This window comes from Dioscorea cayenensis, chromosome 17 (assembly GCF_009730915.1).
Source record: "Dioscorea cayenensis subsp. rotundata cultivar TDr96_F1 chromosome 17, TDr96_F1_v2_PseudoChromosome.rev07_lg8_w22 25.fasta, whole genome shotgun sequence".
NCBI lineage: Eukaryota > Viridiplantae > Streptophyta > Magnoliopsida > Dioscoreales > Dioscoreaceae > Dioscorea > Dioscorea cayenensis.
This window is the reverse complement of record NC_052487.1, coordinates 2,767,778-2,779,740: the sequence shown is the minus strand read 5'-3', so window position 1 is coordinate 2,779,740 and position 11,963 is coordinate 2,767,778. Positions and strand designations below refer to the sequence as shown.

General features: G+C 34.2%; 3 protein-coding genes across 4 annotated transcripts; 1 reads left to right on the top strand and 2 right to left on the bottom strand.

Moving 5' to 3' along the window:
* Positions 1-5,107: 5,107 nt before the first annotated feature.
* On the bottom strand, positions 5,108-7,456 carry LOC120280497. Its single transcript, XM_039287355.1, has 9 exons — positions 7,356-7,456; positions 6,696-6,762; positions 6,524-6,607; positions 6,225-6,446; positions 5,955-6,125; positions 5,817-5,870; positions 5,597-5,743; positions 5,327-5,510; positions 5,108-5,184 (listed from the first exon to the last, which is right to left on the bottom strand). Exons 1-9 carry the CDS (start codon positions 7,454-7,456, stop codon positions 5,108-5,110), a joined length of 1,107 nt encoding a protein of 368 aa, XP_039143289.1.
* On the top strand, positions 7,359-7,965 carry LOC120280561. The gene has a single exon (XM_039287431.1). It carries the CDS (start codon positions 7,488-7,490, stop codon positions 7,923-7,925), a length of 438 nt encoding a protein of 145 aa, XP_039143365.1. The 5' UTR covers positions 7,359-7,487; the 3' UTR covers positions 7,926-7,965.
* A 124-nt stretch (positions 7,966-8,089) lies between these two features.
* Positions 8,090-11,877, bottom strand: LOC120280560. 2 transcript variants are annotated; one of them, XM_039287430.1, is made up of 6 exons: positions 11,791-11,877; positions 11,400-11,697; positions 11,214-11,284; positions 9,361-11,106; positions 8,870-8,999; positions 8,090-8,752 (listed from the first exon to the last, which is right to left on the bottom strand). In XM_039287430.1, exons 2-6 carry the CDS (start codon positions 11,545-11,547, stop codon positions 8,109-8,111), a joined length of 2,739 nt encoding a protein of 912 aa, XP_039143364.1. In that variant the 5' UTR covers positions 11,548-11,697; positions 11,791-11,877; the 3' UTR covers positions 8,090-8,108. The 2 variants fall into 2 exon arrangements, with proteins under 2 accessions (XP_039143364.1, XP_039143363.1); XM_039287429.1 differs by having other exon boundaries at positions 11,400-11,683.
* Between the last annotated feature and the right edge of the window lie 86 nt (positions 11,878-11,963).

Genomic DNA, 11,963 nt, shown 5'->3' with positions numbered 1-11,963 from the left:
ATACTCCAGATCATATATTTCTAGTTTAGATTGTTCAATTTAATTTAATTTTTTCCCCAATGTGAATAAATAACACCACACATATGAATGTCTTAAATTTTTTTGAAGAGTTTAATTTAAATTTACAAAAAATAAAAATAAAAATAAAAATTATAATTAGAAAAAAATTATAAATAATAATAATATTTTATTATAATTAGAAAAAAAATTATAAATAATAATAATAATAATATTTTATCCCATCTAACAACAATATAATTGACTAGATTATCATCTAATGCAATCCAAAATCCCTTGATGGGAATATTTGAGCCCCTGGTATTTCAAGAATACCAAAACTGGTGGTTTAATAAAATGGAGACATGAGTGGTGAGAGTTCGATTCTCGGCTGAGGGCACATTTCTGAGAGTTATGAATAGTGGTTGTGTATGGGTGGTTCTAACGCCGACGTGAGCGCAGCCCCATCCCCATTTATTTCATCAAGGCTTGTGCATGTCTCTGGGTCTCTAGTGGGTTCGCCTCGCTTCTCTTTCCCAAAAAAAAAAATGGAGACAAAAGATGTCCCCATTTTCCTAGTGATTAGTACTAATGATAATATTAATAATAATAGAACGATTAGAATGATAAGATAATGAATGATTAACTAATTATTTATGAACATATAATGGTTGGCTTGTTGAGAAGATTGAGTTGTCTCTCAATCTCAAAGTCGTCATCAATGGTGAGATTGTGCTCTGAACTTAGAACAAAGGATGGGAGATGAAGGCAAACAAATATTAGCACCATCTTCATCATCCTGATGATATTTTAGTTTTGTAATGTTTCATCCTTTTATAGTGTGTTTTATATATAATTTAATTATTAGTTATAACAGTAAGATTTTTATCCTGTTTTTATGAACTAATTAACCGTCTAATTTATTTGCTAATTAGTCTAATTTTTTAATTAGATATTCATAAAAATATCCAGTTTAGTTAAAAAAAAATATATATTTTTTAGTACATATTTCAAAATTTTATTTTAAATGTATATACTTTTATTATTCAGTCCAAAGCAAACCTGCACTTAAAAATTAATCCCAATAATTATAGAAATTTTTTCTAACCAAACATCCAAACAACCCTTTATTCAAAAACTTAAATAAAACTCATACAACATAACAACTATTACAAATACCTTCAACAATATCCAGGACCTCCAAAGAAAAACATATCACCAAGACCAGGACCTGTTTCTAAATAAGGCCCAACATAATAACATTCTCTTGAGCTTGAAAAGGGATACAAAATCTCTGAATCTATATCTTGTATCTTGGTTTGTTTGTCCACATTTTTAATATTACTGAAAAAACATGCTTTATTCCTACCTTCAATTGGGAAATGACCGCTTCCCATTGGTGGTTTATCTTGGTTATTTAAGTACCCTACAACTCCACCAAAAACAAGCTTATTAGCCTTTGAACTCAAACGAGTGAAAATTTTACTAGGCCAATAGCCTATAAAAATTTGGTCTCTTTTAAGAAAAAGAAGCCAATTCTTAGTCACTGGATCCTGTAACAAATTAATAACATTAATTGGCATTTGAACATAAATTAAGAAAAAATAATATAATGATCGATGCAAATGAAGGTAGTGTTATTACTTTGTAAACTAGGATTTGTAAACCAAATTGTGTGCCTCCATATGTTGATAGAGGTCTAAGAGCAATGCCCAGTGGCAGTTCTCTGCTAATTTGAACAAAGCCTGGGCATGTTATATCTCTACATCCTGTTACCTGAAAGTTATCATTCTGAAAAATATAAAGTAAAATTTGTTACTTAATGTATTAATTTTAATGGTACGATAAAAAAAATAATATTTAAACATACAGTCCAAGAAGCAGTTAGTCTGGTTTTTGTATCTCCATAGCTGTCATTAGATATCTGTGACAATAAAACTAGATTAGATTCTTAACAATCATGAGTTCTTGGAAATATTTAAGAGAATGAAGTGTTATTTATTAAGACTCACTGTCCATCCAATTGCTATACTGTTTATTTGATCACCATCTTCATTGTTTTCAATCCAAATATAGGCACTTGAGCTGACTTGTGACTCTTTGGTTATAGGAAGGCTATAAACATCAATGAATGCTGATGCACCATATGAATCTAATAGTTCTTTTCTGGTGATGTATACTGCCCGCTATAACATCATCAAATCATACATACATGCAATAAATGTGAGTTTGATGTATATAATTAAATTGTGAAACTGATGAATTGGTTTAATGATTAACCTGATGGTACAATTCTTTATTTGTATCATTGTGCATTGATGGAGTGTTCTTGATCTTCATGTTCTTCAAAGATGATTTCATTCTCATGAGATTTTCTTTTGCATGTCTTCTTATTGGCACTGTTCCTGAAGGACAACCTCCATCTGGCAATCCAATTTCTGATGATGCAGTACTATTTGTTGATGATGATTTATCATCAAATAGTCCAACTGGATAAGAACTTGGCCTTAACTGCAGATATAATTTATGTATAATAAAAGAAGAGCAGCAGTAAAAGAAAGAAAGAAAGAAGAAGAAGAAGAAGAAGAAGAAGAAGAAGAAGAAGAAGAAAGGACCTGAATTTTATGATTCTTTAGAGAAGGATGATCAAATGCTGGTTGCTTGTATATGTTCACACAATCATATATATCTCCATCATCCTATGATAATATATATATATATATATATATATATATCAAGATGAAAATTAGAAAACTAAACAAAAATGAATTTTACTTGATAATGATTAATTACTTACCACTATAGTACTAGTCTTCATTGTTGGCTTGTTGAAAAGCTTCAGATCCTCATCAATGGTGAAACCAAAGCTAGGGAGAATAAGAAGAAGAAGAAGGCAACAAAGAAAAATAAACACTAGCACCATCATCTTCAACATCTTAACAGGCATGACAAGTTCTTTCTTCTCTCTTTTTTATACCACTCTCATTCATGCAATGCATTAAAACCCAAATTAATGCCTTATGATTTCTGTCCTTATATAGCTTCATTGAATTAATGGTAATAAATGCAAACAAAACATGTCACATTAATGGATTCATAATACTCCATGCAAAACATCCATTCATTCAGATGATATTCATGTGCTACTACAAAATCATATTCTCCCTCCACTCGGCCCACAAACTCAAGGAATTGGGCCCAGGCTCAGGCCCTGGGCCCTATAATTTTCCAGATTAATATATATATATATATATAAGCAATTCGTCATTTAGGATGTCCTCAGAATTTGTGAAGTTTTCTTAAAATTATAATCTTTCCAACTTTAAAAATATTTGATACTAATGGAATACATTGCCTACACATCAAACTATTTTCATAATAATTATTAAAAGCTCTCCATTTCAAGTAAAGATAAATTTATTTTTTATCTCATAGATTCAAAAGCCAAATTTCTTAATAACAAATTATCAATAATTTTTTCAATTTATTTCATGATAAAATTATCAAAAATAAAAAATTTGCAAACTCATGAAATCACTCATTTACTAATTCCTTAGGTTTATTGATTTTTACAAAGAAAAATTTGCAGAACTTGAACCCAAACATAAACCTAAAAAAAATCTAAAAATAATAAAAACAATAAAATCTACAATAAAAAAAATTAAAAAAACAACAATGCCAAAATATATATATCTTTAACAATCAATAAAATCAACCCCTCAAAATAAAAATAATTACATCATACATAATGAAATCTCCAACTTTAAAACACGGACTATCCCCAATTATGATGACTTGAATAATATTTTAGAGATAAATCTACCCTACCATGCAAGTATGCAACTATCGAGGGATAATGGTTCTATTTTAAAAGTAAATTAACCACATAATACATTTATTAATTAGTTTAATTTTTTAATTAGAGAATGATGATAATATCTAGCTTGGATAAGTAAATGTTGCTGATTTGGAAGCTTATAGGTTTTTGAATAAATGTGGCATGTTTTGTAATTCATCCAATAAACATGTTCTCACTTGACAACATGGGGCTCAGATAGCAAGCTCGAACTCACATTGGAGATTGTTACCACTATTGTTTCTTAAGGGATTTGAACTTGAGTCCCATACCATGTCTTTTACAGTGGGATTAATACTACTTGACTATTAATCCTCTAGCAAAATAGTTCTTTCAAGATGGTTTTTTCCTTATAAATATAATTTCAATTTTATTTTATAAAAAATTCATAGTAAGGAGATTATATTGTCCAGCCAACTGCAACCACATAATGAAGGGATGTTTATTTCTTTAATTGCTTTAAAATATAATACACTTTATTTGGAATGTAAATTTTTAAAAATTACAAGACTCTGATAAGAAAAAAAAAAAAAGGGAATTTTTACAATTTATTCTTTAATATTCTCTTAAATATTTATTATATTTCTATAATCAGAAATATAAAAAAATCTAATAAATCCTATAAATAAAATTATCATAAATTTTTTATTAAAACTAAAATCTTCATTTTACTAGAACAACCAGTGGAGCCATCAAAAATAAAAAATACTAGTGAAACAAAAATATTATGCTTGAATATTTTGGCACCTCAAGTGCTGCCCATTAAACAACATGAGATTAATTAAAGATTAATTTTTATACAATCTTAATCAAGAAACAAATATAAAATCAATGACATAGTGACATTTTAAGTACATTTTCAAAATTTTATTTTAAACATATATACTTTTATTTCAATCCATAGCAAACAACCATGAAAACTTTAATCGGAATAATTAAAAAAAATTGTCAAAAGGCCTTTGCCAATGGCACCGACTCCACTACGTAAGTGTTGGCTGCAAGACTTTCATCGTTCAAGTTAAAAATGAGCCGAGCGTAATGATACAAAAGGGTCTTTAGTTGTTAATGTGGGTTTACAACTCAATTATATGTTGGTCGGGTGAAGGCATACAGGTGAATTTGTATTGCTTTCTATATGCACCCTCCTTTCTCTGAATATACATACACTTGTCGCATATGTAAAAATAATTACAGAAAACTTTCATAACCAGATATCCAATTAAACAATCTTTTATTTAAAAACTTCAATAAAACTCATACAACATAACGAATATTATAAATATCTTTAACAATATCCCGGACCTCCAAAGAAGAACATATTACCCAGTTGGCTACCCATTTTTGAATAAGGCCCAACATAATAACATTCTTTTAAACTTGAAAAGGGAAACACATTCTCTGAATCTAAATCATGTATTATGTTTTCGTTGTCCACATATTTAACATTACTGAAAAAACATGATTTTCTAGTACCTTCAATTGGATAATGGCCACTTCCCATTGGTGGCTTATCCGGGCTATCCAAGTACCCAACAATTCCTCCAAAATTAAGCTTATTAGCCTTTGCACCCAAATTAGTGAAAATTTCATTAGGCCAATAGCCTATTGGAATTCGATTATTGTGAAGAAAAGACCACCAATTCTTAGTATTTGGATCCTGTTAAAAATTAATAACATTAATTGAAATTCAAATAAAAATTAAGAACACTAATATAATTATAAAAATGGAGGTAGTGTTATTACTTTGAAAACAAGGATGTTTAAACCATACTGTGTGCCTCCATATGTTGATAGAGGTTTTATAGGAATGCCCAGTGGCAGTCCTCTGCTAACTTGAACAAAGCCTGGGCATGATGTATCTCTACATCCTGTTTCTTGAAAGTTATCAATCTGAAAAAATATAAAGTAAAATTTGTTACTTCACTTAATGTATTAATTTTAATGATTTGATAATTAAACATACAGTCCAAGAAGCAGTTAGTCTGGTTTTTGTATCTCCATAGCTTTCATTAGATACCTGTGACAGTAAAACTAGATTAGATTTTTAACAATTATGAGTCTAAGAAATATTTAAGAAGAGAATGAACTGTTTGAGACTCACTGTCCATCCAATTGCTATAGTGTTTATTTGATCATCATCTTCATTGTTTATTATCCAAATATAGCTTGAGCTGACTTGCCACGTTTTGGTTAAAGGAAGGCTATAAACATCAATGAATGCTGATGCACCATAAAATTCTGATAGTGTTTTTCTGGTGATGTATATTGCCCGCTGCAACATTTCATGAAATCATACATACATGCAATCAATGTGAGTTTGATATATATAAAGTGTGAAACTAATGAAGATTTGGTTTAATGATTAACGTACCTGATGGTGCAATTCATTATTTGTACCATTGTGCATTGATGGAGTGTTCATGTTCTTCAAAGATGATTTCATTCTCATGAGAGTTTCTTTTGTATGTCTTCTTATTGGTACTGTTCCTGAAGGGCAACCTCCATCTGGCAATCCAATTTCTGTTGATGTAGTACTATTTGTTGATGATGATTTATCATCAAATAGTCCAACTGGATAAGAACTTGGCCTTAACTGCAGATATAATTTATATATAATAAAAGAAGAGTAGCACTGTAGCAGTAAAAGAAAGAAGAAGAAGAATAAAGGACCTGAATTTTATGATTCTTTAGAGATGGATGATCAAATGCTGGTTGCTTGTGTATGTCCACACAATCATATATATCTCCATCATCCTATGATAATATATATCAAGATGAAAATCAGAGAACTAAACAAAAATGAATTTTACTTGGTGTTAATAATGATTAACTACTTAATTACCACTACAGTAGTCTTCATTGTTGGCTTGTTGAGAAGCTCCAGATCCTCATCAATAGTGAAACCAAAGCTAGGGAGAAGAAGAAGAAGAAGAAGGCAGCAAAGAAATATAAACACTAGCACCATCATCTTCAACATCTTAGCAATCATGGCATGTTCTTCTTTCTTCTCTCTTCTTATATACCACTCATTTATGCAATGCATTAAATCCCAAATTAATGCCTTGCAATTTCTCTCCTTATATAGCTTAATTGAATTAATATTAATAAATACAAACACAATATTTCACATTAATAATAATGAATTAATAATACATGCAAAGTATCCATTCATTCACACAATATTCATGTAGGACTACAAAATCATATTCTCCCTCCACTTGGCCCATAAACTCAAGGAATCGGGCCAGGCCCTGGGCCCTATAATTTTCCACATTTACATATATACATATATATAATTTCAGAATGAAACCAAGTACAGCAAGTGTTAATTATGTGGCTAACAATGAATCAGATAGAGTGTAGTGTGCCAGGTTGGTTTTCCAGGCCATTGTGTTGTTCATAGCACCAGCAACGGCTACTAAAAATTTAAAAATTCTCAACAATACACGCTCCATTAAAAAGCAAACCAAAAAAAAGCAAACAAACAAACAAACCCACCGACCTCCTCTTTCCCTTTTCCAGCTCCACAATCCCACCACCTCTTCCTCCCATGCACCTCTCCCTTATAACCCCCCATCCTCCATAATTCCTCTGCTTCTTCATTGATTTCCTCTGTAGACATTGGAAAACCACCATGCAGAAGAAGAGGAGTACTCCAATACTAAGGAAAGCAATGGACCTCATTGCTCATTCCATCACTCCAATGAGCAAAGTGAGGAAACCCAAGAGTTTTAGGCTTCTCAAGCATTATAACTATGCCTATGTTGGAGAGTATGAGTTCTCTCCTTCTAGTACTCCACTCTTTCAGCATTCCAGAAGGGTGCCTGTAAAGAAGAGAAGTCTTCATTTCCTTTGTTTTCTCTGTGGTGGTAGAGCTGGTTTCACTGACTCTAGTGCTTTGGAGTCCTTTTCTTTGACTGCTGATGTTGTGGACTTTGAGTCACCTGAGCCATTAGAGCTTGCTGGAGAGGATGATGAAGATTCAGTGGACACTAGAGCTGAGAAGTTCATTGAGATGTTTTACAAGGAGATGAGGATTCAGAGACAACATTCTCTCTCTGCATTGTTTTGATTTATGCTGTGCAAGTTGCGGTTTTGTTTGCTTTAGTTTACCTGTTTGTTGATTTATAATTCATTTCTTATTGATATTTGTTTTTCATTCATGATTTGATTTCAATCAAACAAAGACTAGTTTATGTCACAAAATCAGAAAGAACATCAATCCTTGTACACCATGTCACAAGTGAAACAAAATTTAGCTTCCGTGGCACAAATCAACAACAACTTCATCAACCAGTAACTGAAGGATGTCAGTTTGAATCTCAATGCCTGTCTCAAAAGCATCGACTTCACATGTCGTCCATCTCTCAATTGATCGGCTCATTTCCTTTGCGATAATGTCGTCGGTGTTTTTCCCTGATAAGCTCTGCCAACTTCTAATCTCTTCAAAAATTTCAGTCTTCAATCGATTTCTGCTGAAGAACTGGCACGATCTCATCAATGCTTTGCAACCAGTTTTCGAATGCAGGCATTCCATAATGCAGTCATACAGGAAATTCCTAACCGCATTAGGTTCATCGTACTCTCTGAAGCAAGAACCAAAAGCTTCGAGGATGGATTCTAATATGTTGAGAAGAAATGTGTTCCCATTTGATTGATCAAAGAAAATGTTGTCCAGCAGCAATTCTATATCTGATATGGGTTTGTGCACATCAATTAGTTTGCTTACTGAGTACACATTGCCGGTAGGATGGAACTTATTCATGGACTGCTGACTCTTTTGAGTTTCAAACTTTTCACTAATTACTGAAGTAGCCGAATCCAAAAGATCACTGTCAAGGTCCAATTGGAGTGTATTGTTGTTAAAGCTCTCTGTGAGCCTCACTTCTGGTTTGCATCCTGGAAATAATCACATGCAGAAGGTTAAATTAAAAGAGAATTTTAAATGCTTGCGCAGATCAAGTAAAAAAACTCTAATTCCAGAATTCAAAAAATGAACATGCAACCACTGCATACCTGAGCTACCATTTGGACTTTCAGATAAAGAACCCTCATTGGAGAATGAAACTCTGAGAATAGAGATTGGACTACACTGATCATTTTCACAGGCCGGAGATGCAGCAGCAAAAACAGATTGTTCCTTTTCCTGAAGAAAGAATGAAAAATCAGCAGAATGATAACAAATGTAACTAGGCATCAATGAAGCACACAATAGGTATGTTTCAACATATCTTTTTTTTTCTAGTTGAACAGAATGGAGTCCATTAGATTTCAAGAAAATTCACAAAATGAATGCACTGCTGATGAAAAGATACGCATCAAAGGATCAAAGACACCATTAATCAATGCAATAAGTAGACAAACAAAATACTTTACTTCAGTGTTATAAATTTAAACCATGAGGATTGGCAAGTCACTCTAGCGGTAACACCCAGAAAAACAACATAAGATCAAGTATTAGTTTCAAAATGAGAGTATTTGCAATTTCCAACAATAATTTAACATACCTGAAGGCTTTTGGTAATGGCAACTACTTGATTCTGTAACTCGTCAGAGTCATGACAAGAATTGCTTGTTACACTATGCTCATCCATGCAACAATCAGAATTTTTCTGAGGTAATGGAGCTCCTGTCGTAAGTGCAGAGATAAGCTCCTCAAGAATCGAAGCAGTAGACCTACCTAAATTTGCATCCCCTTTTGCTAACTCATCCATATCCAGCGATGACAGTTCTCTGATTTTCTTTTCTAGAAGACTACTCAGTGCATCACCTCTCAAAGGTGTTGCTCTTTGAGATGTCGAGTCACCATTCTTTCGTTCGGGTGATGATGCCTTTGGATTCAAGAACTCGCCTGAATGTTTATCTTCGCTCCTACTCTTCTCGGCCATCCCCTTATACAAAGAAGAACTTGAACCATGTCTCATTGGAGCAGTGAATGTAAAAGAGAATGCATCACTACCCTTGCTACCAGAGGTACTATCACCATCTGCCCTCTTCCTTACCTCACTCTTGATACGATTCCGACTGATAGAACGTTCGGTAGTGATCCCTTTAGCAATTCTCTCTTGTGGTAATTTTGAATTGCTTAGACACAAATTTTCATTCTGCAAGCCTCCAGCCGGTCTTCGCTTCCGAATCAAATGCTTCCCGCCAACACTTCTCTCCATCCCAACCATCTTATGGCTTGTTGCTACTGCTTTGGTCGGCCGTGTAACAGTGGTCTTGTTTAAATTTTTACTGGAAGATATGAAATCTTTGGCCCGATTCACCTCGTTGGGATACCTTCTTCCATCTTGCTTGCCATTAACTTTACCTTTGATAGATGGCACCGGATTTTGCCTCAAATTTTTCACCTTAGGGCCGGGTTTTGGGATGGCATCCTCTTCGCACTTCCTTTGTTCTCGAACTTCAACAATGTTGTACTTCTTTTCTACATTGTCCGAAGCTCTATTCTTTGCATTAGTCTTAACTTGATCAACAAGAGAGGCCACTTTATCAAGTGGCTTGATCCCGATATCTTCATACCCAACATCAGAACAAGAAGCATTGCTAAAATCCGAAGTAGAAGAACCACACTCACCCAACCGCAACCCTGGAACTTCAACCAAACCACCGCAACTCCTACAAGATCCAACAACTGAATCCTTCACATTTCTTGATAATAAACCAACATTTGATCCTTGCACACCACCACTGGCTCTTGCCGAGCCAATGTAAGTAAGAGCTCGATTCCTAGCATGAGACCCGGGGTCTAAGATCTTTGTTGCAGCCTCCATCAACCTCACTGTGCTCCTCCTAGGGAGTGTCCTCGGGCTCTTAACAGGCGTCGGGAGCTTATGATGCTGCTTCTTCGATCCAGCCAGCATGCTCTTGTTGAACCGAAAAGCATCGGAGCTAAACCGAGAAGCATTCACTGTCTGCTTCTCCAAGAACCCTCCTGTCTTCTGAATCTTCTGTGGCCTGGAATCAATCTTACCATTCCCACCCATCTCTGTGCAAAGATCCTGATCAAGCCTGGAACAATCCCAGCTTTCATCCCTATCAAAATACAACTCAGAATCCAATGCTTTTCTTGGTTTCTCTTGATAAACAACAGGCATTGTCTCTAAACCCATCAATCTAGCAACAAGCCCAGCAGTTTTCATCCCATTTCCAACATCACCACCATCATCATCGTCACACAAACCAAAGGATTGTTTAGCATCAGATTTCTTATTAGAGTTTGGAAAACCTCCACAGTTCTCATCCGCAATCTATAACAATTTCAAACAAACCCAAAACAATACTTCATATCAACACTCGCTCCAAACTAAAATCAAACAGTAAAGAAAACCAAAATGAAAAGATAAAATCTTTCTACCAATTTCAGCTTGGAAGTAGGCATCTTTTCATCACCCCCAAACCTCTTGGAAACCCTCTTCACACCACCAACTGAAACAAAAACACAACAACCAAAGGACACAACTTTGAAGATCCATTCCACTACCCAAAAGCAAAAGAACAAAAAAAAAAAACAGAGAAAAACCAAGAAAGATCCAAGCTTTACCAGGAGGAAGGAGCTTGCGAGAGAAAAGCTTCTTCTTTGCAAGCCTCCGGTTCCAATCCAAGAGCTGAAAGAAAATGCCAACACACCCACCAACCCTTCTCTGCTGCTGTTGCCCAGACCTCTTCTCCACCATAGCCATGCTCCCCATTCTCTTCAACTCCTCAGTAACCACAAAAAGCTCCTTCCTTTACCTCAGAAAACAAAGCAAACAACCCCCAAAGGGAGATCTACCAACCTACTGACACACAAGCAGCTGCCATTGAGGAGAAAAAGAAGCCAAAGAGCTGTAAAGCAGCAACTCAGGCATCAAAGAACCAAAATCAGAGAAGATGGTGATGATGCTAAGTTTAAAGCAACAAAGACAGAAGCTTGGAAAGCAGAGGACACTCACTTGCAAGCAAAGCCATCTTCTTCTCCATGGATGGAATGAAAGGAAGGTAAGGCTATTACTGAAGTGACGGCAGATGGCAAACTTTTTGGGAGTTCACTTGGTTTGAGGAAATGAAGAGAAGGATTAGTCAACTGGAAAAGGATGTGATTTTGTCTTTAATCTGAATTTTCTTT